The 27,906-nt window shown below is 34.3% G+C and overlaps 4 protein-coding genes across 10 annotated transcripts; 2 read left to right on the top strand and 2 right to left on the bottom strand.

Moving 5' to 3' along the window:
* Positions 5 to 6,860, bottom strand: LOC109345814 (CCR4-NOT transcription complex subunit 10-like). Of its 3 annotated transcripts, XR_002107450.1 has the most exons (7): positions 6,500 to 6,860; positions 5,084 to 5,170; positions 4,113 to 4,295; positions 3,904 to 3,990; positions 3,732 to 3,806; positions 318 to 2,324; positions 5 to 204 (listed from the first exon to the last, which is right to left on the bottom strand). XR_002107450.1 is itself a non-coding variant. In XM_019585035.1 (6 exons), the coding sequence occupies exons 1-6, from the start codon at positions 6,701 to 6,703 to the stop codon at positions 375 to 377; spliced, it is 2,586 nt and encodes an 861-aa protein (XP_019440580.1). In that variant the 5' UTR covers positions 6,704 to 6,860; the 3' UTR covers positions 7 to 374. The 3 variants fall into 3 exon arrangements, 2 of the variants coding, with proteins under 2 accessions (XP_019440580.1, XP_019440592.1); XM_019585035.1 differs by having other exon boundaries at positions 7 to 2,324; XM_019585047.1 differs by having other exon boundaries at positions 7 to 2,324; positions 3,732 to 3,803.
* LOC109345806 lies at positions 8,930 to 15,604 on the top strand. Its single transcript, XM_019585026.1, has 10 exons — positions 8,930 to 9,219; positions 9,307 to 9,374; positions 9,743 to 9,804; positions 9,888 to 10,037; positions 10,622 to 10,798; positions 11,170 to 11,382; positions 12,126 to 13,807; positions 13,988 to 14,053; positions 14,142 to 14,211; positions 14,717 to 15,604. Exons 1-10 carry the CDS (start codon positions 9,014 to 9,016, stop codon positions 15,404 to 15,406), a joined length of 3,384 nt encoding a protein of 1,127 aa, XP_019440571.1. The 5' UTR covers positions 8,930 to 9,013; the 3' UTR covers positions 15,407 to 15,604.
* On the top strand, positions 18,956 to 21,881 carry LOC109345773 (probable galactinol--sucrose galactosyltransferase 6). Of its 2 annotated transcripts, none has more exons than XM_019584967.1 (4): positions 18,956 to 19,155; positions 19,248 to 19,303; positions 19,388 to 20,709; positions 20,835 to 21,881. In XM_019584967.1, the coding sequence occupies exons 1-4, from the start codon at positions 19,014 to 19,016 to the stop codon at positions 21,790 to 21,792; spliced, it is 2,478 nt and encodes an 825-aa protein (XP_019440512.1). In that variant the 5' UTR covers positions 18,956 to 19,013; the 3' UTR covers positions 21,793 to 21,881. The 2 variants fall into 2 exon arrangements, with proteins under 2 accessions (XP_019440512.1, XP_019440520.1); XM_019584975.1 differs by having other exon boundaries at positions 19,046 to 19,155; positions 19,264 to 19,303.
* LOC109345788 lies at positions 22,553 to 26,668 on the bottom strand. 4 transcript variants are annotated; one of them, XM_019585013.1, is made up of 8 exons: positions 26,290 to 26,668; positions 25,443 to 25,523; positions 25,177 to 25,303; positions 24,756 to 24,869; positions 24,418 to 24,616; positions 24,256 to 24,301; positions 23,503 to 23,578; positions 22,553 to 22,914 (listed from the first exon to the last, which is right to left on the bottom strand). In XM_019585013.1, exons 2-8 carry the CDS (start codon positions 25,497 to 25,499, stop codon positions 22,700 to 22,702), a joined length of 834 nt encoding a protein of 277 aa, XP_019440558.1. In that variant the 5' UTR covers positions 25,500 to 25,523; positions 26,290 to 26,668; the 3' UTR covers positions 22,553 to 22,699. The 4 variants fall into 4 exon arrangements, with proteins under 4 accessions (XP_019440558.1, XP_019440532.1, XP_019440549.1 ...); XM_019584987.1 differs by having other exon boundaries at positions 22,553 to 22,917; positions 26,290 to 26,667; XM_019585004.1 differs by lacking the exon at positions 26,290 to 26,668 and adding an exon at positions 25,760 to 25,966 and having other exon boundaries at positions 22,553 to 22,917; positions 25,443 to 25,519.

The raw sequence follows: 27,906 nt of genomic DNA, 5'->3' as shown, positions 1-27,906 counted from the left end.
AGAGTACAATAAACTCCAGAATAAAAATGGAATTCCAAAGTAACTATCAACTATTCAGTTTTCCGAATATAAGCACATGCATGACCTCTATTTTTGAAACAAACTAAAATAGCCTCTAAAACCACAATCTGAATCAGACCTACTCTACACCTCAAATATCAAAGGTGGGGGCAGCACCAGCACTAACCAAAACACAGCCGCCACCTATAATTGAACCCGGAAATTGAGAATTATAAAGAAAAGGAATCACAAATTATTCTCTGAAGTCTGAATTGAACTTATAAATGTTACAAATGGCTATGGAATGATTAAGCTACCTGCTAACAAACGCTGAGAAGTGGGGGCCAGGGATGTCAAACCGCAGAATACATCACTCAAGAAGATTGATTCAATATTATTCCACTGCGAAGGAACCTAGTACGGTTACAGCATTTTAATTTCGCTAGAGCTTCTTGTGACTTACCAAGCAAGAGATCCACATAAACTGCAGTAAGAGTGGCTCCTGGACTGTTTGGTGATATGGATAATGCCTGTGAAACCAGTATATTGGCTTCCTCAAAGTCACCCTGCATCGCAGATATTGTGGCAAAATTTGCATAAATTGTTGCTCGTGCCTCCTCTGGCTTGAGGAAAGCAATACTTTGAGAGTCCTCAAGACAAGAATTCTTGGCTGCCATGGATCCTCCATTTACATCTTCAAATTCAGAAGTTCTCTCCACTCGCCATTTCTCACAGTCCTCTTGACTGAAAGGCAATATAACATTGCGTCCCTCAGACAAATAAAATGACAAGAGCTTAGCAGCTTCCTTCGGTCTTTTCAACAAGCAGAGAGCCTCTGCTGCATAAACATGGCCAAGAAAGATGTAAATTCTGGAACATTCAGGAAGTTCTAAGAGAGATTTTGCAACTGACAGTGCTTTCACAGGATTGTCTAATTCCAGCTCTACATATGCTAGATTAGCAAGAACAGCTTGTTTAACCAATTGATTTTCTCTTCTACAGACATCTTCATAATAGGAGAGAGAGTTCTGAATGAGTTCTTGACTAGTTCCTCCCTTTTGCTCTTTTGTGTCCCCATTTGAATTAACTGGACCTAAACCTACTACTACTGAAAACGCCTTTGAATCAGTGCCATGTAATTTCTTAAGACTTGAATTCTCTGAAGATGGTGATTCACTTGTATCATTTTCCTCCACAGAATAATTAGAGGGCAATCCAGACTTCAAATAATTGGTACTATAGGAGTCCAGCAAGTGCAGAGCATTTGTGAGGCACTGTCGGGCTAGGGACATCGATAGCTTGAGCTGCCGCCCATCATCACTTGGACAACAATTATCCTTTTCAGATGAGTCCATACGTTCATTTCCGGGAATCTGATCTTCCACAACAAGTTGCCTCCATTTTCCCGTCCCAACAACACAAACTCCAACCTCCAACTTCTCCAGGGGAACCCCATCTGATTTAATTAGGCCCTTTTCTAAAGCCATCAGACAGCACTCTGAAAGTCGGAGCCACAAGAGAGGCTGTTTGTAAAACACCAAACTAGCCTTCTGGAAACAGTGAGCAGCAATTATGGGTTTCCCACAAGCCAAGTACTGCACACCACAATTATAAATTATAAGGAGAGAATTATCCTGTGAGAAAGTGGTGAGCTTTAATGGCTGGTCCTTCCGCATGGACGAACAATTAGTTAATGCCTTTGAGAAGAATAATGAAGATGTCTGATAGTTCCCAAGATGATAGTAAATGCACCCAAGATTGTTGTTGAACATACTTGAAAATGCTGTGTCTGTCCGATTACTTGATGCCATCAATAGCTTTATTGCTTTGCGGTGGTTACCACGAGCGTATTCAAGCTGAGATTTCAAAAGAAGAGCCATGGATGAATCTCTTCCACGTGCAATATTCATAGCCAGCTTGACTTCACGTTTCGCTAGCTTCAAGTTCCTTGTAAGAAGCAGAAACCGAACCTTGTAAAGTTGCAACTTAAGCTTTAAATCAACAGTAGAGAACCTGTCAATCAGAGCCCTTGAGAGATCATTTGATGATGAGCCTGTTGGCCTTGTTAAATTTTGTCCACCCATATGCAGAAGCATTGCTTCATAATCAAGTGTGTCTTCAGCCAATGCTGTAGATAGATGATTTTCGGAGCCATTGACATTTGAACCTAAATCTGAACCGGATGTATCAGCAGCTGATGCATTAATAGCAACAGATGCAGACTTCGCAATTAGATTTGCAGATTGTTGCTGTGCTGTGTTCCCATTGTCTCCTTGACTCACATTACTAACACCAAATACTTTTTCCAGATAAGTCAACACATCCTAAACAAACAGATTCCAGCTCAGAACAATGCACTTGTTCAATTACAAAAGCTAAAAAAATGAAAACAATGAATTTTTAAGTCATCCATTCAAAAACCTAAATAACACTGCAACTGAGTGGAAGAATATTTGCTATGAAATTTCTAAAGCATATGTTACCATGGAAAACTATCAAAATCATGTAAACTCATATGGGATGTTTGTTTCAGGACTTGGAAGTACATTGCTTTGGATCATATTCCTTCTAGGAATGCCTGTAATGTTATTGTTAGGTATTTAGAAAAACATTCCATTAGCATTTAAAGTTCACATCATCAGAATCTTATTTTGTAAATTATTGGGAATTACTTAGAAATTTGTTTGATTCATGATATATATTCTGGTAATAAGCCATAGTTCTGCAATAACCCTACTATATAAAATGTTAATAAAGTATCATTCTTTAATGCAATTGATAAAAATGGAATTAAGTATAAAATCAAGGCAGTTAGCATGCCTATAATATAAATTGAATATTTTTTATATTTTAATGATTTTTTACTTATGGGGGTTACTATTATATATTTTTTTATAGATGGTGGAAGCTACATTAGTGGCCACATGGTAGGAATATAACAAACCCAATCACTCTTGGCAATGAAAATTGGGGAAATATGGGTACATCACTTTATTTGGAAAAACTAATTCCTGGGAATACCTTTTAAAGCTCAAATCAAACATGGAAATATTTGATTTCCATGCTGGTATTCTCACGAATAACTTAGTATAGCTTGAAACAAAGGCACTCTCAAACTTTCAATTTGACCACAATGGGGTAGACTTTTCAAAATGGATTTGGATCCTCATTTTAGCACTTAACATTACATTGTCGTGAATCCAATGCCGAGTCTCTTAACATAACCTTAAAATAAATACAATACTGTACATGGGGCTACATTTCCTGCACATGAACCCAATGTTGTGTCTCTTTTTTCTCCCAAATTGACAGGGCACTATGTTAGGACTTAGGAGAATAAATGAGAGGAATTAGATCCTAATAAATGATTTTACAACTATTTATAGGCACTCAAAATATTTTTGCAGCCTCAAATCAGTAAATTCATTTTCTTTGAAAGCTAATCGAGAATAACATAGATGATATGTGAAACATAAAGAACACCTTCAAATAATTCATCGGGCATGACCAACATTGGCTAGGGAAGAATGGTTCAACTGGGGTTATGGACTTATGGTAAATCTAGATTACGACTTGAGTACAGATCATGTATATGACTAACATTTACATATATATCCAAAAGGTAAAAAACATAATACACAAATTAAAAATGAAATCACGGTTGACAGCAACACATTATGAAACAAACCTTGAGAGAAAGCCAATGAGTTAAGTTATAAAATAAAACTTACAGCTGATTTTGATGCATCATGGCATGCAAGGCTAGCATCAAGCAGCAGAAGGCAAATATGTAGAGCTGTTGTCTGCTTTTGGAAAGAGAATACAAAAACAAAGAGCAAAACAAAGCCATTAAGACATGAATATAACTTTTAAAACAAAAATAACACTTAATATATGACATACCTCATCTATAGGTTCAATATTTTGGAATAGGGGTTCCAAAACTGATAGTGTCTTCACATAATCATGAAGATGGAACCAGATGATGGCCTAGAGAAATTGAAATAAAGAAAACATGTCAACAAAGATACTATAAATGGCAAATATATTTCTTCCAAAGCAACGAGTGAGCGAAGTATATGAAATTAATATGAGGAGTAAAATAAACATACATTATTTAGGATTGCCACAGAGGAGTCAAATTCATCTGTATACACTGTAATGGTGCTATTTGCACCTGAAAGCTGATGTGCCAAAGAATTACTTCCTTTGGATCCCGAAACAACTTTGTTTCCAACATTATTAAATGACTCTTCCTGTTCTCCAGAAGCCAGAGCAAGCTCGTCACTTTTCCTCTGAACCAAGTCCATCAACAACAGGGGGATAAGTACAAATTACAAATAAGTATAGATAGGAGCTACATCGGCAATAAAAATTATCCAAAACAGCGTACATGTTGATAATTAGAATAGCCACACCATGTTAATTCTATTTCCTGTTGATTATGAATGTGACCCCGTGTTTTCATTATATTTCATATTTTAAAGATTTGTGTAGTATGCAGTGAAAACAGCCTTTAATTGTTTTAATTGTTTCATCTACAAATCTTTGAAAACAGAAAACATAATGAAAACATGGGGTCACAATCATAATTAATAGGAAATAGAATGAAAAGAATAAATCCCAAAAGGAGATGACCCAGAGATTCACACCAAATAAAACGCCAAGGTAAGTAAGGGCCATTGAAGTCTATTCACATTTTCATGGGCCCAATACATTTACATGAATCAGTATAAAGGCTCACAAACTATTGATATTTCGAGTTCACGCTTGCACATATGATTACCCAAGTCTTTTTTTTCATTAAGCCCAACATATTTACATGAATCAGTATAAAGGCTCACAAACTTTTGATATTCCAGTTCAAACTTACAAATTATTACCCAAATCTATCTTCATTTTCATCTCATCATTGTATTCTCAATTGGTGTGTCATTGAGTTGTACTTTTCTAATCCATAAAGGTAAAGATAATAAATGGTTACCCACAAACACTAGCCAAGAATAACAAAAGCTATTGAAAATGGAACTTTGTACATATCCATGGAAAGGGAAAAGGATAAGGTTCAAATTTTAAAGCATACCTTGACGCCATTAAGTACTTCGAGCAATTTTTTGGGATTTGAACAGCCATCACAGAAGAATTCAGCAATTGCAATATTATGAAGGACCTGAAATATTTGTATTTAAAACCTTAAATGTCATGATGCCTTGGACAGCATAAAATTATAAATTTTAAAAAATACTCAGCATACAAAAAAGGCAAACATTGGCAGGTTGTATCAACTCGCAAACCCACTAAAAGCATTGTTCTTTCTTGCTCTTAACATGCTTGATAATGTATGGCAGAATTTTATCATTCTAAAAACATTCTGTCTTGAATGCCATTCTCAAAATCAATCACACATTTAGTATTTTTAACTGTATATTTGTATGAGAGATACTTATATGTAGAGAGCACACATACCAAATCCATGCTTTATAGAACAAGGTGAAATGATGATAAAATACCATTTTATTTCTTCTATGAAAATCAACTTTACAGGTATACTGAGTCTGAGGTCCCTTCAATGGGGTGAAAATTTTCCCTCATATAATAGATCTAATCCATTAGGAAATGCATAAAGGCATACTCAAGGACTTAAAATTCAGATCTCATATGTTTCTGATTTCATAAAAACAAAGAACAAAGTTGGATATTTACTAGGGAGTAGGGACACTGGGATTGAATACTTTCACAAACTATGTGAGGTATGTGCACAATCTAGATCATTAAAAAAATGTTATAATGGGGCCATGATATTACAACATGGCTTGAATAAGAGTACACGAGAAGTGTGAGTTAAGCTGGTTTGAATATCATTACTCAATCTACCATGTCAATTGAATTGCACAAGCGACAAATAACCATCCAATAATCAAATCATCAAACAAGAAGCGTGGATAACAAAAGCCAAAACTAATGAAACGACAAAAGAATTGTGCTTTAAAATATTGTTGTTATCTATAAATGACCTCAAAATTCCACCTCTGGTGACATCATCCACATTCAAACATTCCATGTTGGATCCCTACACATGTTTCTTCAAGTGTAAACAAGATCCACCCTATGCCCAATTTTATTGCTCATTATTCTACAAACACGTATATATTCCTACATGCATCTACGTAAAGCAGCATAACACAACATATCCGCAGCTCAATCACATATTCGCCACTGACGAAAATAGTAAAATCCAGTTTAACCAAATGGACATCAGCATTTATAGGCTCAGTAGTTACACTGACAGTGCTTACTAGCTAAAGTTTCCAACAGGTACCAAAATTGAGATTCACTCATTAAAAATATAAAACCAAACAAACAAAACAATCACCAAAAGTATCACAATTAGTACTATCAGCACACCAAAAAACGAAGGGGAAAACAAAACAATCAAAACCTAGAAGCATCGAGCATTTGAGAGATCAGCGTCAATGGAAGAAAGAAAGACAAGAATTACCTTCGGATCGTGTTGCTTCTTCTGCAATAGCTGATTCAATACCTCGACGCATTCTGCGAACTTTCCTGACTGGAAATGCAACGCAGCGTCTTTGGCCAGCGCGACAGTGACAGTGAAAACACCATGGTCGCTTTCTGCGGCGGAAGAAGCATCACGGTTAGCGGTTGAAGACGGAGAAGACGATGATGAATCTCGATTTTCCATGCTGAGATCGAATAATCGGGATGAAAATTGAATTGTGAAGGGTTTTGGTGAAGAGAGAAGAAGAAACCTAAAATTGAGAGAAGCGAAGTAGAATGAAACTGAAATGAATTGAAAATCGAAGTGAGAAGAGAAGTTAAAGAAATCTTATATAGTTGAGAAATTGAAGGAAAACCACTTGCTTCTGGTTTTGCAGTGAGAGAGTGAAAACCTATCGCCGAATTGGGGCAGATTCAGATAGAAAGAGAAAAGCTCATGAGATAGAGAGAGTTTTTTTTCTTCATAATTATTACTATATATATTTTTCTTCTTTGGTGCATGCATATATGCAGGTGCAGGTAGGTGTGACTATGTGACATGGATTTTTAGATGCACCAAATATTTTGTGGTTGAAACTAGAATACGGAATAAGAATATTTTTACTATGCTTTATCGTGTCATTTTTATTTTCTAGCTTTTGTTTTTAAATAAAAACAATTCTTAGTCGTTCTTAAGTAAAAGAAAGTGAAAAAAGATGTATATGTTATAGAAAAATGTAAATATTGTGGGACAAAATAAGAATAAAAATGATATTTGTCATTGTGGAAAAAAGTATATGTTATTCTTACTTCAGGTGAAATTATAATAAATTATAAAATAATATGTGAGAATTGAATAAGAATGAAAATATTGTTTACTGATAAATATGGTCTCAGCTTTGTTTATTTTGAATGATTAGGAATTGATATTGGGAAATCATGGCCATTGAGGTGAAAAGGAGGTTGGTATTTGTGAAGGATGATTATAAAATTAATAAATAGAAAATAAAGTATTTCACATCAAAGTTACAGTTGATGATTTTTTAGAAGGGTTAAATCAAACTTTGATATTTTGTTTAATTCGACAATTTCATCATTTAAAAGTTTTTAATGGGGTTTATGCTTCTGAGATATTTTAATTAATTCATATTATTTAAAAGAATTATAATGTTGTCCAAAATAATATTTTAATTGATCATAATTATTGAACTTATGTTAGAGTTAACATTTTTAATGATGTGGTACTTAAGGAATGTTTATTTATAGTAATAGATGGATCAACCACTTTGTCCAAAGTTTGTAAAAGTGATGAGCATGTTGACAATTTTTAGGGAGTAAATGTGGAGTGGAAAAATAAGCCAATAACCACATTAATTTTTTGTCTAAGGGTTTAGTTATATATGATTTATTTTCATGATACTTTTACATTAAGAAAATATTATTCAACCTAAAAACATTACATATAAATATTAATTCAAGATAGAAGGTTGCACATTGAACATATAAACATTAATTCAATATAGAAAGTTGCACATTAAAAATGCAATTTGTTACACTTATGCAACTTTCATCATTTACAACAATTTTAACACAAATTTGAGGTCAATCATTATTATTTTAGCCTATAGGCTATAACAAACTAATAAAACATGGACATTAAAGTTTTGTTTACTATTTTGACCTCAATTTTTTTCCATATAAGCTGAAAACCCAAATTAATTAAATAGGTTATCTTTAGAACAAGTTTTTTTGCTATCCTTTATTTATTTAGCTAAACATTGTGGAACAAGTTTTTGAAATCCTTTACTTGTATTTAGCTAAACATTGTGGATAAAGATAACATTTCAGACTCAAAAAATAGGAACTAATGTTAAAAGATAGAAAAAATGTTAATTTTATGATTTGTATAGATTATAATTTATACTATTAATAAAATAAAAACAAATAATAACAATCACCATGATATAATTTTATGTTCCAAATCTATTATTTGTAATATATTTTAATAATAATTAATATAAACTTTAACATATTACTTACATTGCTTTTATTTTTTATATTAATATATCATAAAATTTTCATATACTATCATATTTATATTTTTGCTCTCTATTGAGTTCATATACTACATTTTTTATATTTAAATTGTTTTTCTTAGATAATATAACATGCTGCTGATATATTATATTAGAAAAAATATGACGTAGGTCACTGCAGATCGACACACTAGTATCTATAAATTAACACTATAAAAATATATACACAATTATTATCATATATTATTAATTTAAAAAAACTAATAATAATTAAATATAAATAATATTTTAATAGTGTATAAAATTTACATTTTCATTATTGAATACACATTTTCTAAAATTAACTTTAACCGGTCCACCTATTATTGATTTTTTCAATGAAACCCCGCCATGTAACCTAGCTTTGGCGCGAAAGATTGATTATTTTGTTTCAGCACCAATCACCAGTGCAAAGATTTGAATCTCCGTTTCAAAACGCAATGTCAGATACTCCAAACGACATCGACGAAATCCGTCGTTTCATATTTTCCGATGACAAGTCCAACAAGTGTTATGGCTACTCAACCCTTTTCAACTTCCAACAACAATCTTCACTCAACCCTTCTTCTCTTCAATCCCTCACTCTTTTCTCCAATTCCATCATCTTTTCCATTCTCATCGATATCTCACACGAAGATGAAGAAATGTGAGTTTCACCTTCTCTTTTTATCACCTTAACCTTCTTTTTTTGTTGATTCTTTAACTATTTATGTTTTCTTCTTCTTTCTGTTAGTGCTGCACAAGCATTGAAGTGTTTGGGTTTCATGATTTATCATCCTTCTATTGCATCCACTCTTCAAGGTATATATATACACGTCTCTACTATTATTCTTTGTTTTTTTGGTACTACCAGTGTTTGTTGCGTACTGCATCACGTGATGCAGCCGCAATATATTGCGGTTGTAGTAACCGTCCCAACCGCATCATGCTGCAATTGCGGTGCAATACTACCAAGGGTATGCCTCTCCTTTTTAGTTAAGGAACTAATTCCTTTCGGGGTTAGTGGCTACCTCTCCCAACAAGTATCGCTCTTAGGAACCGAACCATCGACCTTGGTGATCTAGTAGGGCGTTACACCACTAGACCAACACATTGTTGGTCTATTATTCTTTGTTGCATTCACTTTGCTTATATTCAACACCGATTTTAATTCTCTATTGTTTTTGCAGTGGATGATTCTAATTTGGTGTTAGACTCATTGGCCAAGCTAATTATAACCACTAAGTTAAAGGTTAGTTTTATATTCTTTCACTTTGATTAGTATTCTCTTTTTACTTGTTTTGTTTTAATGAAATTTGTTAACTATTGTTGCAGTCTGCTTGTAATTTGGGGGTATGGTGCATATCTGTTCAACAATTAGATGTGTCGTCTCTTGCTACCCACTTCGATTCTTTGTTACGCGCAATAGTTCATGCCCTTGACAATCCAATGGGTTCTTTGTCAACAACATTTGAAGCTACTCAGGTACAATTTCATTTCCTTAAGAATATCTGAAGTATTTGTGTGATGTGTGTGTGTTAAAAAAGAAAACTCTTGTTTCTGGACCTTCTTTTAATTGTGTAGAGATTAGCTAAATGCTCCTTGTACTATTCTAGAATGTGGTTGTTTCTCAAGTTGTCGTTTTTCTTGGAATTAAGTGTTTAATGCTAGAAGGGGGAAATTGGGGTTGGGACATATTGAATCAGTGTTTGAGCTATACTCAGTCCTTGCCTATTTTTAGATATCAGATAACCTACTACGGAGAATGTTATGCATATGCGCTTGAGCTAATTAGATGATTTATAGCTGTGGACATCATGTGTGTCCTCTCTATGAATCATTATAACTAAATGTGTGTTGCTCAACCTTGAAAACAAAGAACTATGTACTTTTATATAATCAATGACAATGTTATTATATCATCTTCATTCTTTTTTTTTACTACCGACTAAATACAAATGTACTTTTAAGAAAGCCTGGCTATGCTGGTCTTGGATCTTTTTACATAGCTATCCATGCAATTCATTTGACTGTAAGTGTACACATTTCTTTAAATCTTTCCATGACAGGCTATAATGAAACTAGCTGGTCAATTAAGTGAGAAAATGAGAGACTCATCCCATATATGGGCTCCTCCAATATACAGGAGACTCCTTAGCACAGATAAGAGAGAGAAGGATGCCATGGAAAGGTGCCTGTTGAAGATCAGATCTACAGTCATTCCTCCTTCACTAGATCTCTCCAAGGTACCAAAAACCTGAAGTGTTATTAAATGTAATGAGGTCAATCTGTACTTTGGTGCATGACATGATCTTATTATGACTGTATAATCTATAAGGTTATCATCATTTACATCTTTGTGCAAATGATTTGAACAACAATATCTTTTAGGGATAAGGCAGGTTTGTGATAAAGGGGATACTTTTAATCCTTGCTTCCTGCAATTTTACTGTAGCGGTTAGTTATCTGAATTTCATTTTAGGGTATTTCAAATCGGAATTTCCCCCTTTAAGTTTATATCATTGCCATGGCATATTGCAATTGGTCTCTAAGGTTAAATAGTGGTTTAAACAAGTGCTCTGTGGTCTCACTGTCTGCTTTGATCCTTTTTCGATAGGTTATAGCCAAAGATATGAAGATAAAATTGCTAAATGGGATGAAGGATTTGCTAGATAAGGGTATGAAGGTTCAAGCTATTCAAGCATGGGGTTGGTTTGTCCGGATGCTTGGATCCCATGCTTTGAAGACTAGACAATTAGTTAATGATATGCTGAAAATTCCTGAATGTACATTTACAGATCATGACCCTCAAGTTCAAATTGCTACACAGGTATTGATTGATGTACTGCATTATGTCATCCATGATTCAGTCGGGACAGACTACGTGTGGGATGTAAGGCTGTTCCACATTTTAAGTGACATAATGCAAATGTCTGGAAGAAATTTGAAGACTAAGAACTCGAACTCTCACTAGTTATTAAGATCGTTTAGCTATCATTGCTTATTGTTGAAGAATTAGGTTTAGGACTTGGGAATAAAGAAAATAGAGACAACTTCAACTTGGTAATATTAGTCAAGGATGTAATGTGATGATATGTACAAAAGATGAACCCAAACTCCTGTCATTCCTAATAAAGAAATTCTGATCCTAATGTAATATTACAAAAATCATAAGAGTATTGGGAAATAAGTCCACATTGTCTGCCTTATTGTCTTAGCGAAGATTTAAATACTTGTTGAGCTACTCCTCTCATTGCCATTTGCCAATTATCCATTGCCTAACTTCTGATTGTCATGGTCTAAAAGATGCTTTTTCGTATTGGGTCAAAGATAACCCATCACCTGGCCCAACAAGCTTTTTATGGATGGGGCGTGTTGGGAAGTAAGTACCACATCGCATGCCTCATTTTTTCGAGAATGATTTAAATATTTGTTGGTTACTCCTCTCGTTGCCAAATTGGTTTTGAGATGGAACCTTAACAATGAAATCATCTAAGATACAACAATGATGTCATAAGATAGTCTCCATATATTCTAACACTTATGTGACCTTTTCTAGTGTCCTTTGTACAGGTTGCCTGGGAAGGTCTAATTGATGCACTTGTTCCCTGCCCAATACCAGCTTCTGAGAAAAATACACCAGCTGAAGGAAGGAACAGTTGTGATGTGCAAGCAAATGGATTTTCCAAAAGCATAAAGCTAATAATGACGCCGCTAATTGGCATCATGTCTAGTAAATGTGATATATCTGTTCAGTCATCCTGCTTGAACACATGGTGTTATTTGTTACATAAGCTCGATACCTCTATCAATGAACCACCATTGATAAAAATGGTTTTGGAACCTATTCTTAAAGTAATATTTCAGAACGGACCTGATAGCAAGAGCATCTGGTCATGGAACCTGGGCCTTGATCTGCTCAGTGATAGTATTTCACAGAAGTGTAGGGATGTGCTCTACCAGTCAACTGACCGGGTAACACATAGAATCTCTGGAACTGGACCTTCTCTATCTGGAAAATGCTCTTTGAAGCAGCAACACCTGATTAGATGGCTGCCATGGGATATCAGCCAACTGGAATTTTATCTAAGTATGATTTTCGTTATCATCCGTCAAGCATCAGGGCCAACTGTCCCTTGTGATCATAGACGTCTTGTTTATGATGTTGTATTGAAGTTATTTATATATATTGTGAAAGGAGTCAAAATGGACTTGAATAGTCCAGCTACCAATTATGGGGGTATTATGTGGTGCTTGGACTCATTACTAACATTCATGAAAAAAGTATGTCAAGACTTGTATTCAGAGGGCAGGGAAAATTATGACTTGTATTGTACTTCCATTCAGTTTATAGATGCTATGACAAAGCACTTGGATCCTTCTATGTTGGGATCTCCACTGTACAAGTTTTCTTTAGACCTAAAGTACATTGGTGACATGCAATCAGTTGACCATAACAATCACCTAAAACTTCCGAGTATTAGTTGTATTTCTTATATGGATAAGGTTTCTCCATTGGTTTATTTGATAGCGCTTTACTTCCATATGATGGTTCAATTAACAATGGATTCCACCCAATCAGACTGCAATTCAGAAGGGATGTGTGACTATTTTAAATTTATATTTTCTTCAAGTGATCCCCTAGAAAATTTCTGCACCTGTATTGGCTTCTTGTACAAACATGTTCAACCAATGTACTTAAATTTATGGATAACAGTGGCTCAAGCTCTGAATTACTGTCTATGTGATCCAAACTGCAAGTTTCTACAGGAAGTCATGTCTGACAGTACTGGACGTTCTTCCATATGCCATCTTTTAATTTACCCCATCATGGCATACTCTGAAGTTTCAAGACTGGCATTCTCAAATGATAGTGCCTCTTTGGAGAAGTGTCCTGTATCACCAGAAAGAAAGCTAAGGCTTGAGATCATTTTCCAAACATGGAAATCACTTTATGGAACTCTTAGTGCTTCAGGGTTTGAATGTTCAACAACAACCAGTTTCTCCGGAGAACTGTGCACACTGTTAAGCAGGTGCCTAGATGAAAAAGCTGGATTGCTTGAGGACGGCACTGATTCTAGTTTGACATGCAATGATATGGGTCTTATGGTCCTTCATTTATCTGGCAATTTCTTGATCTGCATTCTAGATCAGATTTGCACTTCAGAATTGGTTTCTGAAACATACAGAAGTAAAACTTGCCTTGATGGCAAAATGCACTGTGGCATAAGAAACTGCTTAAAATTTGCTGCCAGGTAAGTCCAAAGATGTCTTGTAATGACCGGATAATTACATTGATAGAATGTGCCTTTCTAGAAGAAGCTCTATGCTTTTTGTTTACTCCTTGATCTCTTCTTTCTTTCTCTAACTATGAGTATCTCTTTTTATGCCTATTTGTTTAAATTGCTGCTGATCATCCTTGTGGCATTTCTCAGGTATATGAATTTCTTGAGGATAGACATGATAATAGACCCAATGCCTGGTTTTGTTGGGACCTCCAGGTCAGTCAATATAAGTTGTCTCCTTTATTTCATGCTAGGATGGTCATCGATTAACTCTATTTGACTGTCACTTTATCATGAATCATAGGGTCTCTTCGGCATTAGCATGCTTTGTAGGTTGCCTTCGCTGGAAGCAAGATATTCTTCGTTTTCTGGAGGTTTGTTTCCCTTAATTATACTTTAGGATTCATTATTATAGCTCCTATGATATATGCACACATATTTTATATACTGCCAACTGAGAGGTTAAGAAGCACTTCCCCTAATAAATCTTAAAATAGAGGACTCAAGTAGGAATGACTAGAAAAACATATAACTCTAACGAGGAAGGTATTTCTCTCATTGTTAGAGTTGCTGCGAGAGAGTCGTCAGTTTCTTTTGCCCTTTTCGTCTGAGAGAGAGACCTTTACGAAAAAAATATATATTCATAAGATGTTAATGGCTGATAGCTTTTGTTAACTAAATATATATTCAGAAGTTCAGAACCATGGTGATAAAGCTTGTTTCTTTCAGTTAGTCTTCCTTTTCCCTTTTTCTTTCATTATATTATATTTATTCATTCAATGGGGGCAAAGTGGGTTTCCTTTGTGAAGAAAGTCTTCATTCTTGAAATTTTCCAATCTGCTAAAACCAGTATGTAATATTCCAAATACTTGATTGCAGATTGTTTCCTGTCCACTAGTTCAATGGCTATCAAACATGGGAATGCAGGATGAAAGAACAAACGACCAAATCCAGCTTCTGTGGACTGAAATTCTAAATTGCTTGAGAAGAAGTCAACCTCCAATAAACTTCGGTTCAGCTTTACTCAAACTTCATGAAGCACTGTTTAATAAGACTCTTGATCATTCATACCCCTCCATTTCAGAGCCAACCATCAAATTTTGGAATTCGACATTTGGTCAAGAAATTATTTCGGATTTTCCTCAGAGCCTTCTTTGTGTCCTTGACAAGCTATCCAGAAAAGGAAAATTAAAACTCCAGAAGAGAAGCCTACCACCATTACCATCGCTTAAAAAATGTAATTCATATGAAGAGTTCAATGATGCTCTGGTTGGATATAGGGTCAGTGCAAAACATAATAGAACTTCTAAGAGGGTGGAACTAGTGTTGGATACACAAAAAGAGGTACCTCCTATAAGTTTTAAAAAGAAGAGGTTAGAATTGACTGAGCATCAAAAAGAAGTGAGAAGAGCACAACAAGGAAGGGAAAGGGATACTGGAGGACATGGCCCTGGAATTAGAACTTATACAAATGCTGACTTTTCACAAGGCCATGATGATTCTCAAGAAAGCCAAGAGGAGATAAAAGATGCAGAAGCCATATTGCAGATGTTGAGAAAAACTATCTAACTGGCTTTGAATGCTTGCACTGCAGTGACATTTTTCACTTACTGAGGGCACTGCACTTATTGAAAAGAAGTTAAGTTAATCTAGTTGGTGCCTTGGTGGTTGATTATATTGATCTATGAAGAAGGGAGGTTTTTCAAATATAAATTACTTGTATCATAACTATATCCTTAAACAATGGTTGGACTCTTGGTCGTTGTACAGTTTTGCTCTTAAGCACTATTTTGAATTTTCTTTGGGTTACCTAAAAGTAATCACAATTTGTTAGATAGTTGATTTTGAGGAAAGAATGTAGTAATAATTGGTTTTAAAATAAACAAGCAACTTTTCTTTTTAAAAATATCAAACAACTTTTTAAATAATGCTCAAAGAAAACGTCTACTATACAAAAAGAAAACGGTTTCTATACAAAAAGAAAAACATCCAAACGCATTGTACATGTGTGGATTGATACAGTATTTTTTTCTCGTAAAGTGATTTTTTTCGTTTAGCAAAATATAATTTTGGCCCCATTAGTTCTCTTACATGCATTAAAGAAAATTTTCATTTTTATTCAGCCGTGCAAATATTTCAACTATTCCATTTTTTGAAATACCAATAATTCAGGGGAACAAGTCTATTATACAATAAAGTGTCACTCTATGTAACACCAACAAAGTGTGTCATTCCATGTAACACTATTTGTGATAGGTTGAAAAGGATATATTTAAGTTAAAAAATCAATAATTAAGTATTTTTCTGACTATTCTTGTTAGGAATCTTATCCATCCATGTTTTAGTCATTTAATCCATAATAATGAGGCATTAACACTCCACGGAAATCATTATAGCCTAGCTTAGCTAAATATCCGGGAGGGTTAATCAATTCGTAAAATCCACACAACTCATATTCCCATCTAAAAGGAAATAAAATCACTTGATTTAATTAGCACAAGAAGTTGAGATATTTGGAGTAGATTGGCATATAGTTAGTTCACATTGATGTTAATTTCTTTGTCTTTTTATTATTATGTGGCGGTGTTGTGTTATCAACATTTATGACATGGTTTTGCTGTTACATCAAGTTGAATGTGATTATTATTAGGTGATTGTATGTTTTATTTATTCCTACCTTGGGAGGATTTTCCCAATGTACAACGATTTAAATTTTGCTATTTGCTAATAAAAGGTGGAGATATATTCGCTTTAATGCTAGAGCTACCTTTATATATTGATAATAAAATGTATTGTATTTAGAAAATATTGAATGAAACACTTGTTTTTTTGTAGGGGATTTTTAAAAAATTATTTAAGAATTGGCTTTATTTTCCTGAATTTCCTTCCGTCAAACCTCCTACTACTTTTAAAAACTCGTGCATTTAATATTTTGAAATCATTTGTATATTTAGTAAGTAGGACGATATTTATTAGACATATAAAATAAGAGGATTTGGATTTTTCTCATTATTAAATTTTAATGATAAAAAACATTCGCTTGCACCAATGCACGTCATAAACTTCTTTTTAATTGTACATTGTGAGATAAGGTGTATATTGTATTTATAGTAATAAGTATGATATTTTATTGAACTTGCAAGTTATTAAAGTAGCTAATTCACTAAAAAATATTTAACTACTAGGAGCTTCAAAGTTAAATTGCCCGAACCACATCTTGTTCTATAATTCCCAAAAGGAGGCTAGTAATCTTTTAGTAGTATATGAGTATGATAAATATGCTTTATATGACACCCGTCTAATATTTATTTACTTGATTTTTTCTAATTTTATATAATGCATATCTTCAAATAATTTCAACACAATAATTGTTTTTTATATAATGCATATCTTCAAAATGTATGAATTGATTGTATTTTTATTTTGTAATTACAAAAGGCTAGAATTGTTATTAACATTTTTTTGTTATATACAATTCATACTCTCCTTTTAAGCTTTTTTATAAAGTGTCAGGGCCATCAGCCAAAGGCTTTTCAGTTCATTGCATGTTGCAACTTATACTCTCCAAATTGCATCTTTCACCAATTGGATTCTTCAAACAGAATTATTTGCAAATTGCATGAACCTATTCATCATATCTAATGAATGAGTGAATCATAAATATAATAACTCAAAAAACCAATTTCCAAGGAATAAATCAGCATAAAATAGTTACCGTAAAGGGACTCTACATATGATAAAGTAGTAACCTTATAGCAAGGTCGGGATTATTATTCTATTTAGATTATTCTTAAACAATGAAAAGGGAGGATAGAGATAGATTTTATGGCAAAAAAAAAAGTAGATGGTGTAGGACCCAAACAAGAATAAGAATGATATTTGTCATTGTAAGAAAAAATTAGATGATATTCATGAGAAGTTATAATAAATTATAAAATAATATATAAGATCCAAATAAGAATGAATATGTTGTTCGACACTTGCTTTTAGTCTAGAATGAGCTACTAACCCAATTGGCCTACTGGATAGACAATCTCTATCTTCTCATGTCATTCCCAAGATTTTTCCTTACTTGTGTCTTCTGAAAAATCACGTTATCTCCATCTCTGTCTAATTGCTAAACCCTAACATATAGTATCCTTTTTATTATAATCAACTAAACCAAACATATACGTATCTATCAGTAAATCAACAAGTGGGCCATCTTATCTAATCATATCAGCATTCGTGGTATGCCCCAATTATTTCTAATAGGCCTAATGCCAAATTCATTCCCCCAATTATTACTTCCTTAGTTGTTCTTGTTCCAAAATCTCAACATGCCCTCAAATTATTTAGAACTTTACTAATCATTATTAAATAGACATATCATGTTGCTAAATAATTTAAAATAAACTTGATCATTCGTTTGGCTACGACAAGAACATATCAAGTAGGTGCCCGTAAGCAACACGAATGCGTTTATTATTACATGTAAGACCGTAAATAAGCTGAATCGAGTTGATCAGAGTCAACTCGATAAAGATTGACACAGCTCGGAACTCGACTAAGTTTGATATGAGTTATTTTTTTTAGCTTAAGTTCAGTTTGGTTAAAGTTCACAAACTGTTCGGTTCAGTTCAAATAGTTCATTTAGATAACTCAAATAATTAATTAAAATTTGAAAAATACTAAAAAAAATTTTATACATATATATAAATATAATCTTGTTTATATATATCATAATAATAAATATAAAAAAATAATGTTTGGATCATAATAAATATAAAAACTAGTTTATTTATATATTTATATCGAACCAGTTCATGAACCTATCGAGTCGAATTATATCCAACTCAAGTTTGATTCGCATTTTTAGCTCATTTGGTTCATGAATCAAGTTTATCGAACTAAATAACAGTCAATTTTTGAACGAATACTGAGTTAATTCGGTTCATTTATAGTGCTAATTGCATACATTTTATTCGATTATTATTTATCTATAGTAAATAATTTCTTCTATATAAAGATGGATATGGTTTAAGCAAGTGGGACGGTGTGTGAGCGTGGATCTGACGTGGCGATCGAATCCAACGACAATTCAATAATAATTTAATAACTGCGTTGGAAACGGAGTATTATCGTTATTGTTTTCACGAGAAAAGTTATAGTGAATAGAAGAAGCAACATCTTAACCATGGTGTCCAATTCATTCTACACTTGTTCATCCCTAACTATAAATACCACAAATTCTCCAATTCTTTCTCCACATTCATACACATTCTTTTCAACACGTCATTCTTATCCAATTCAACAATCACCTAAGTATTCAACTTCTGGTACTATTATTTTTTCTTAGATTTTTTTTTTCTGTTTCTCTTTCGTTTATTTCATTGTTTTGCTGACGGTAAATTTGTTTTCTTTTCTTCATACTTTCGAATTCACAGACGTTTTTCCAATCTAGCATTTCCCGTTTTGTCTTTCAAGGTATTTCGCTCAATTACTATGTTTCCATGAAAAATTTAAATCATTTGAATCTAAATCTGAATTTTATTTCATTAATTATTGCAGAGAAGTAACCAAGTTGAAGCAATGACGATTAAACCTACAGTTCGAGTTTCAGAGAAGAACCTGATCGTGAAGGACCGAACCATTCTAACCGGCGTGCCGGAAAACGTGATAGAGACATCAGCGACGGCGTCAGGGCCGGTGGATGGAGTTTTCCTCGGAGCATTATTCGACAGAAACGACAGCAGCCACGTCGTTTCACTTGGAACCCTAAAAGACGTTCGATTCATGGCGTGCTTCAGGTTCAAGCTATGGTGGATGGCACAAAGAATGGGAGATAAAGGAAGAGATATTCCATTAGAAACTCAATTCCTATTGGTTGAAACAAAAGAAGGGTCCCACCTTGAATCAGAAAACGGAGATAATAACAAACAAATTATCTACACTGTTTTCCTTCCTCTCATTGAAGGCTCATTCAGATCATGCCTTCAAGGAAACGCAATGGATCAATTAGAATTATGCATCGAAAGTGGCGACACTGATACCAAAGCGTCGTCGTTTAATCACGCTCTTTTCATCAGCGCCGGCACCGATCCCTTCGCCACCATCCACGACGCGTTTAAAGCAGTTAAGAATCACCTCAACACTTTCCGTTTACGCCACGAGAAGAAACTCCCAGAGATCGTTGATTATTTCGGTTGGTGCACGTGGGACGCGTTTTACCAAGAGGTTACTCAAGAAGGCGTCGAAGCAGGATTACAATCACTCGCCGCCGGCGGAACGCCTCCGAAGTTCGTCATAATCGACGACGGTTGGCAATCCGTCGCCGGCGATCAGAAAAACGAAGAGGGAAAACAAGAACAGTTGTTGAGACTAACGGGATTGAAAGAGAATGAGAAGTTTCAGAAGAAAGAGGAACCTAATTTAGGGATAGAGAGTATAGTTTCGATAGCGAAGAAGAAACACGGGCTGAAACACGTGTACGTGTGGCACGCTATAACTGGATATTGGGGTGGTGTTAGACCAGGGGTTAAGGGAATGGAGGAATATGGTTCAGTGATGAAGTACCCAAATGTTTCAAAGGGTGTGGTTCAGAACGAACCCACGTGGAAAACCGATGCTTTGGCGGTTCAGGGTTTGGGTCTGGTTAACCCAAACAATGTGTTCAATTTTTATGACCGGTTGCATAGTTATTTAGCATCAGCAGGTATTGACGGCGTTAAAGTTGATGTTCAGTGCATATTAGAAACCCTTGGTGCTGGCTTAGGTGGCAGGGTTCAACTTACCAAACAGTATCATCAAGCACTTGATGCCTCAATCGCTAGAAACTTCCCTGATAATGGTTGCATCGCTTGCATGAGCCACAATACTGATGCTCTCTACTGGTACATTTCTCTCACACACTCTTATTTCCATAGTTTTTTTATTTATTTTAATATTCATGACTGCCTCTCCTAACAAATGTAGTTTTATATTAACTATTTTAATTTTATATTATTTATTTGTTTAGTTCGAAGCAAACAGCAGTGGTGAGGGCTTCAGACGATTTCTACCCACGTGATCCAGTGTCACACACTATACACATAGCCTCTGTGGCGTACAATAGTATATTCCTTGGGGAGATTATGCAGCCGGATTGGGACATGTTTCATTCTCTTCATCCTGCTGCAGAGTACCATGCTTCTGCTCGGGCCATAAGTGGTGGGCCTATCTACGTCAGCGATGCACCTGGCAAGCATAATTTTGAGCTTTTGAATAAGATAGTGTTACCAGATGGGTCAGTTCTTCGGGCCCGTTTGCCAGGGAGGCCCACCAAGGATTGTTTGTTTTCTGACCCGGCCCGTGATGGGGTGAGCTTGTTGAAGATATGGAACATGAATAAACATGGTGGGGTGATTGGAATTTATAACTGTCAAGGTGCTGCTTGGAGTAGTAGTGAGAGGAAGAACACTTTCCATGAAACTAACTCTGATGCTATTACTGGTTATGTTAGAGGCCGTGATGTTCACCTTATATCAGAGGCTGCTGGTGAAACTGATTGGAATGGTGATTGTGTTCTTTACAGCCACTACTCTGGTCAGGTTGTGATTCTTCCTTACAATGTGGCAATGCCCGTGTCTCTTAAGGTGCTGGAACATGATGTTTTTGCTGTTACACCTGTTAAGGTTTTGGCTACTGGTTATAGTTTTGCTCCTATTGGACTAATCAATATGTTCAATGCTGGTGGAGCTATTGAGGGCCTGGCCTATGAGGTGAAAAATGATGGATTGTTGGTGGCTATAGTTCGTATGAAGATTAAGGGATCTGGAAAGTTTGGTGCTTATTCTTCTGCCAAACCAAGAAGGTGCTTGCTGGGAGCCAATGAAGTGGATTTTGAGTATGATATTGATTCTGGGTTGGTAACTTTCAATATTGATCATTTGCCAGAAGAGGGAAACAAGGTTCACCTTGTTGAGGTTGAGATATGAGGTTTATGATATTGTTTGTTAGATATATTAGGCTATACACACGAAATGAATTGGATAAAAGGGGGGGATTAGTGTTTTGTCTTTCTGGATGATGCTATTGAAAGGAGAGAGCCTGAGCAATTTCCCCATATTATTTTAATTTCCACAATTCCTTGTATTAGTTATGTTTTTTAAGGAAATAAAAAATATGTTTCTAACTCTGCTGCAAGTTAAATTCTTGGCTGCTCCTATGTAGTGTAATGCAATGCTCATGCAGTGAACTGTGGAATACTCAAACTGAACATGGCTCATGCTTCAGTACTTGCTTGGAATAGAAAGCAATTTAGAACATGTAATTTTTTATTATTTATAATCCAACAAGGGTTTGGATTTTGCATGTACAAAAAAAAAACTTGCATACACAGATCAAATCTCTACCATCTTGTTTGAAAGAAGCTAGTTATCTAACAAGTATTCCAAAATTTTAACAATATTAAGCCTGTTTTGTATATAGCCCAAGAGTGACTTTGTCACTTTGATTGAGATGGAAGTCGGGAAATGTTCCCTCTCCCCATCTGTTAGAAAAAAGAAGAAACAAAAAAGTTTGTTTTATGTTTAAATGATAATTCAGTGTAAATTAGATACTCTCCCCTCTTTGTGACCTTAGATATTTGAATTATTAAACTTAAAAGAGTTTCTTAGTTGTAAGATAGCGCCAGCACCAAGAGAAGGCCCATGAGGCAGAGGCAGTACTAATACTAAAGTTTATAAAATTGGATTCAAATTTTAGAATTCTGGTATTACCAAATCCTCTAAAAAAGCATTGCATCTTGAAATTCCTTATTCAAACAATCAAACACAGGTTGATAGTATGGATCCCTATCCATTACAAAATGTTTGATAAAATAAATAACTCAGACGTTTATCTTCATTCTTCATTGGACTCTTCATCATCTTGGTTGTTATCTAGAAGTAGTTGTTCCAACTCGCGGTCATATCCATCATCCTCCTTCAACCCTGTTTGATTATAAAATGTTTGCTTCTGGACAACCCATTCTTCAGCAATCTTCTCCACAGCTTCTCCAATCGGTTCCTTATCTTCTGTTATGTGCTTTATGTTTTCTACATCTATGATGTTGCTTGCTTCTTTAAGAAGAAAAGTTCAGGAAAGACACTCACATAATTAGATAAATGACAGTTAACTGTATCATAGGTAAGACAAATTGCAATGGCCATATAGAACTTCTAAAACCGGCCTTGAAAAAAAGTCGATGTAGAATTCAAAAACTAAGAGGACAAAGTATTGTCCTTCTTTTGAAGACAAACAAAAACTGAAGCGAATTCAATTTCCAGAACTTTGAACCTTGATGACTTGAGTTGTGTCAAAATATGAATTGCAACATAATATTTTGAAGTCCATTATTGTAAGCAGACAGATTAGTTTTACAAGTCGGAAAAATCAACATTAGTTTTAGTCTAAACAAATCAAGGAAAACATTTGTGGTGGATGTCTAAGAGGAACTAACACATCCTTACATAAAGAAAGTTCCGAGGAACAAAACAAAAAAATAAATCTTTGTGAGTGTATTGTGATGATTGCCTGCATTGGCCTTTTAGGATGAGAGGGAAAAAACAAACGCTCGGCTTCACAACAAGAAATCACTTTCAAAACATAGAAAGTGGCTTTATTCTCGAGCACCTACTGATGTAGAACAGGAAATGGATAAATACCTTTAATAGCTACACCCTTGGCCTTAGCATATTCAGATGACTTTTTCTTCAGCAAATTAAGGTCAACTTCCATGCCCTGCCATGTGGAAAGCAGAATGGAGATTAAAGGTTTTTCGTTGCATATATCTGAATTATTTCCATATTCCTGCCACATCTCTATTCCTCATGCAGAAGAACACAATGTGGTTAAATTCATGGGCAGACAGGTAGAAAGCTGATGTAATTATGATCCAAAATTGTGAACTAGACTTGCGGAAAACATGCCACTCAAACAAAAAGAAGATAGTGCCATAGCTTCAAACATAGAAGCAAAACTAACAACAACCAAACCTTAATCCCTCTAGGTGGGGTCGGCTATATGCATCTAATGATGTCATAATGCTCTATCATAAGTCATGTACTCTTATTTAATACTAGAAGCCTACGTCCAAGTTGCAGCTATTAGTTAATTCAAATATGCGTTGTAATTTACGTAAAATTTCATATTTGATGAGTAAAGCAACCAGAACCCAAGCCAATTTTGACTAACACTAAAGATTAGAAAAATGATGACAAAAGATGATTAAATTAATAGTACAGATACACGGTAATACCTGACCGATGTTTTTGCCCTAGTTCCCCAAAATTAAGTTGAGAAGATTAATAACTTAATGTAAGTTTCATGTAAACTTATCCTTATGAAATCTGATAGTAAACCAGTATCATCAAGAAAATTAAATCATTTTGCAAGTCATGAGGCACTGGGATACTTACAAGGTCCATGTGGATGTAGTTCTCAAGTTGAGTGTTCTTAAATAGCCTGTCATCCATATGGAAAACATGAAAACAATCAGTTGTTGGGAAATGGGATAATCACAATATAACAACTAACATGACAAGGAAAGAACAATGCGTAAGTCTAATGTGGTGGTTTACTTTTCATAAGCAACTTCAACACGGGTATTCTGTACTTGTTGGAGTTGGTTTACTGTCTCAGTGACAAAACTTTCCCTCAAGTCAACTGCACCGTAAAGGAACGTGTTTCTGTCCAGCATTCTTTTTACCAAAGCAGGTACCACTTGAATGTTATTTGCTTTTGCATCAACAACAAGGATTTTAAGTTTTGCTAACTCTCCTGTATAAGCACACACATAGCCATTCAATTTATGAAACAAGTTTGTGCAGTCTCTGTGAGCCTCTGATGATGCAAAACTTATCAAATAACTTAATTATATAATTAGCCCAGTCATATTTCAATATAAAACCTCTCTTACCAAGGGATAAGTAGACCCTAAAAGGAGGTTTATATGGTTGAACCTCATATAGACAGTAGAGGCTATAAAGGCCACCCAATCTGTGTGATAAAGAAGCAGTGCCAACCATGTAACCTGCATAATACCATAAAAAAGTTTATTTACTCAAATAAAAAGACAACTTAGATAAAAGGCTAATATAGTTAAACTTCTATACTTCAGAAAAATGACAATTATCGGATAGAATTTTCAAAAACATTGCTTCCCTGCCTTTTAGATTTAAGATTTCCATTCTCACTTTTAGAACTACCTTTCAGTACAAAATAGAACCATTCATCTAAATTATCCAATAAGTATGAACAGACAAATTCTAAACCAAAGGGACCAGCTTGTATTTACTGTTAATAGATATAAAAATTTGATATACCAGTTAAACATGTACCTATACAGTGAGCAAACAGAGATTGCATAAAGAAGGCCAGGTTGCTAGATGGACTGGCTTGATAAATATAAGAGAACTTCTTCGAAAGCCATACCCTCTTCATATCAGCCAATGTTGTTAACCCCTCCTGTGTGACACACCAAATTTTTTAAAGTAAACAGTGATTGTTAATAAATAAATAATGGGAAAAAAGCTTCTTGAATTTACAAAGGCACCAACACAATGAGGAAAAACACTGGTCATCAGGTCATAGATCTTCGTAATACCTGAGCGAATTCTCCTATAAGTTCATCAATGTCCTGCTTGAAAGAATCAAAATTCATAACTGATTTTCTTTTATTTTCCCCCTGAGAAAGTGATAAAATCAAGAGTAAGCACACTGAATTATGTATGTATTACCGGAATTAATCTGAAGTACCAGAAACAGAATACACAGGGTTTCACCAGAAAAAGGAATCTCTTCCTTCAACAATTCACAGACGGAAAAGCGAAATTGAGAGGAAAAGCAAAATTTTGACAACAGACAAAATGTGACATTCAATCAAACAGCTTATGTGCATTAATGGTAAAATAGTTTGGACCATCGCCTCTAGAAATAGAGACCGGAGAATTTGTATAGTGTGGGTGTTTACAGTTTGTTTCTGAAATTTGGGGAAAATGTAATGACTTTGGTGTAATGATAATAAACTTGAAATGCTTTTGGAGGTGAAAATGTTGTTTGGTGTATGAGGAAAAAGTGAAGTGGTTAAGGACTTAAGAGTTGGACAGAAGTAAATTGATCAAAGCTATGTTGATAACCCACTAGTTCAATTTTTACAAAAAAGAAGAAAATTGATCTATTTCAACCTGTTCCTAATTTACTATATCTTATAAGAATGCCAAAATTAACAACTTAACAGTACATATTCAGAAAAATAATACAAAGATTGGCTTTGATGTTGATCATGTGTAGTGCATGCAATATATCTCCAAAGTTTGTTACTATTGTTGAAATTTAATTTAAAGCACCAAAACAAAACATGATATCCAAACCAAGACATAGAAGAACCACATAAAAGAGAATATCCAGATATGGTAACATGAACAATATTTACAAACAAAGTATAATCTCACCTTAGCTGAAGCTGCAGTTGCAGAAGATCCTTCACCAGATGTGCTCTTAGTATATTATAGGGCACATAGATTAAAAGTTAGTATTTGAATAAATGAACATATGCTATACATTAACAGTTTATAGAAGTATCTAGTAATTCAAATCGTGGACATATGATACGGCCGCAATATTGCAGTTGCGATAACCGCTGCAACCGCATCAACACGGAATCAGCAATATGGTTGCTGAGCTGATACTTAACATGAAGAGGGAAAAAGTAGCATAATGTTTTGTGGTCCGGTTGGAGAATAAAATTGTAATTGAATAAACATAATAAAAGAGGAAAATTTGGTTCCATCAGCAACAGCCCAATTTGGGGTAAGGAAAAAAAGAAGGCCTTGGATAAAATGGTGGAAAATGGTATTTTGATTTTTGAGGCAGTGGGGAAGATTAAGACATAAGCTAGGATATTATTTTTACTAGCAAAGGGGTTGATCATTGTGGGCTCCTTCATATGTCAATGAGGGTCCTTTTGATCATTGTTGATAGTGGAAGTCGAATTCGATATGAGTTGAATTATTACTAATTGAGTCGACTTTTGTTGGTTAGATTTCTAATTGATTTGAAAGTTTAAATGTGTAAACCATGTTTTTTTTGGATCAAATCAAATTGAGGTGACGAAGAAGAAAAAAACTATATATTATAATAATGGCATAGATTTGCAATCACACGCCATAACCATAGGAATATATTTACCATAAAGTTTTTGAATTCTAGTAATTTCTATTAAATTGAAGGTCAACAGAATCTCTTAAAATTTCAAGGAAGAAAATTACCATGATTGAGTAATGCTACAAAGGCACAAGGGTGAAAGCAAACAAGAGAGAGCGAAAACACAACAATGATACACTGATAGTGATAGGCGATAATAACTTCATAAAGAACTCGTTTATAAATAACAAAGATTATAAAAGAGTGAAACATCCTTTGAGTAACATTCAAGCTTAATTAACTTAATCCCTCAAAAATCAATGTGATATTCCAAATGCATGCCACGTGACATGAATGATGAACATGGTGTGCATATGACTTTTTTTCAAAAACTTGGACGATAAAAGGGATATATCATTTCCTCTACTCATAATCAAATGACATATTACTTGTAAATCAGTCATTAATAAATAAAGTATTATTCTGTTACATATATCATTTTTTATAAATATAAAAATTAGTAGGAGAGTGTAACATTACTCAATTATTAATGAGCTAAGTTTATTGATTGAAAATTTTGGAAAGACTTAAATAAGATTCTATTTTTATGAACTCATTCATTTATTTCTATAATTTAATTATCAATTCATTAATATTTTGGGAGGATGATAAGAGTTTATTGAAAATGAATATTGTAATATAATAAACATAGAATAAATATATATATATATATTAGGAATATATTTAATATAAAGTATTTAATATTGTCTAAATATTTCAAAGCTACTATATATATTTAATATATATATATATTTATGGATTTAATATGTATATACTGACATAGTGTAAGTATTTTTTATACTGTCAGTAAATTATCCACCATTGATTTGTTAACCACCATTAACTCTTAAACAAAAATAATACAA

The sequence above is a fragment of the Lupinus angustifolius genome, chromosome LG01 (assembly GCF_001865875.1).
Source record: "Lupinus angustifolius cultivar Tanjil chromosome LG01, LupAngTanjil_v1.0, whole genome shotgun sequence".
In the NCBI taxonomy this organism is placed as follows: domain Eukaryota; kingdom Viridiplantae; phylum Streptophyta; class Magnoliopsida; order Fabales; family Fabaceae; genus Lupinus; species Lupinus angustifolius.
The sequence above is the reverse complement of the archived record's forward strand: the minus strand, read 5'-3'. Positions and strand labels throughout refer to the sequence as shown.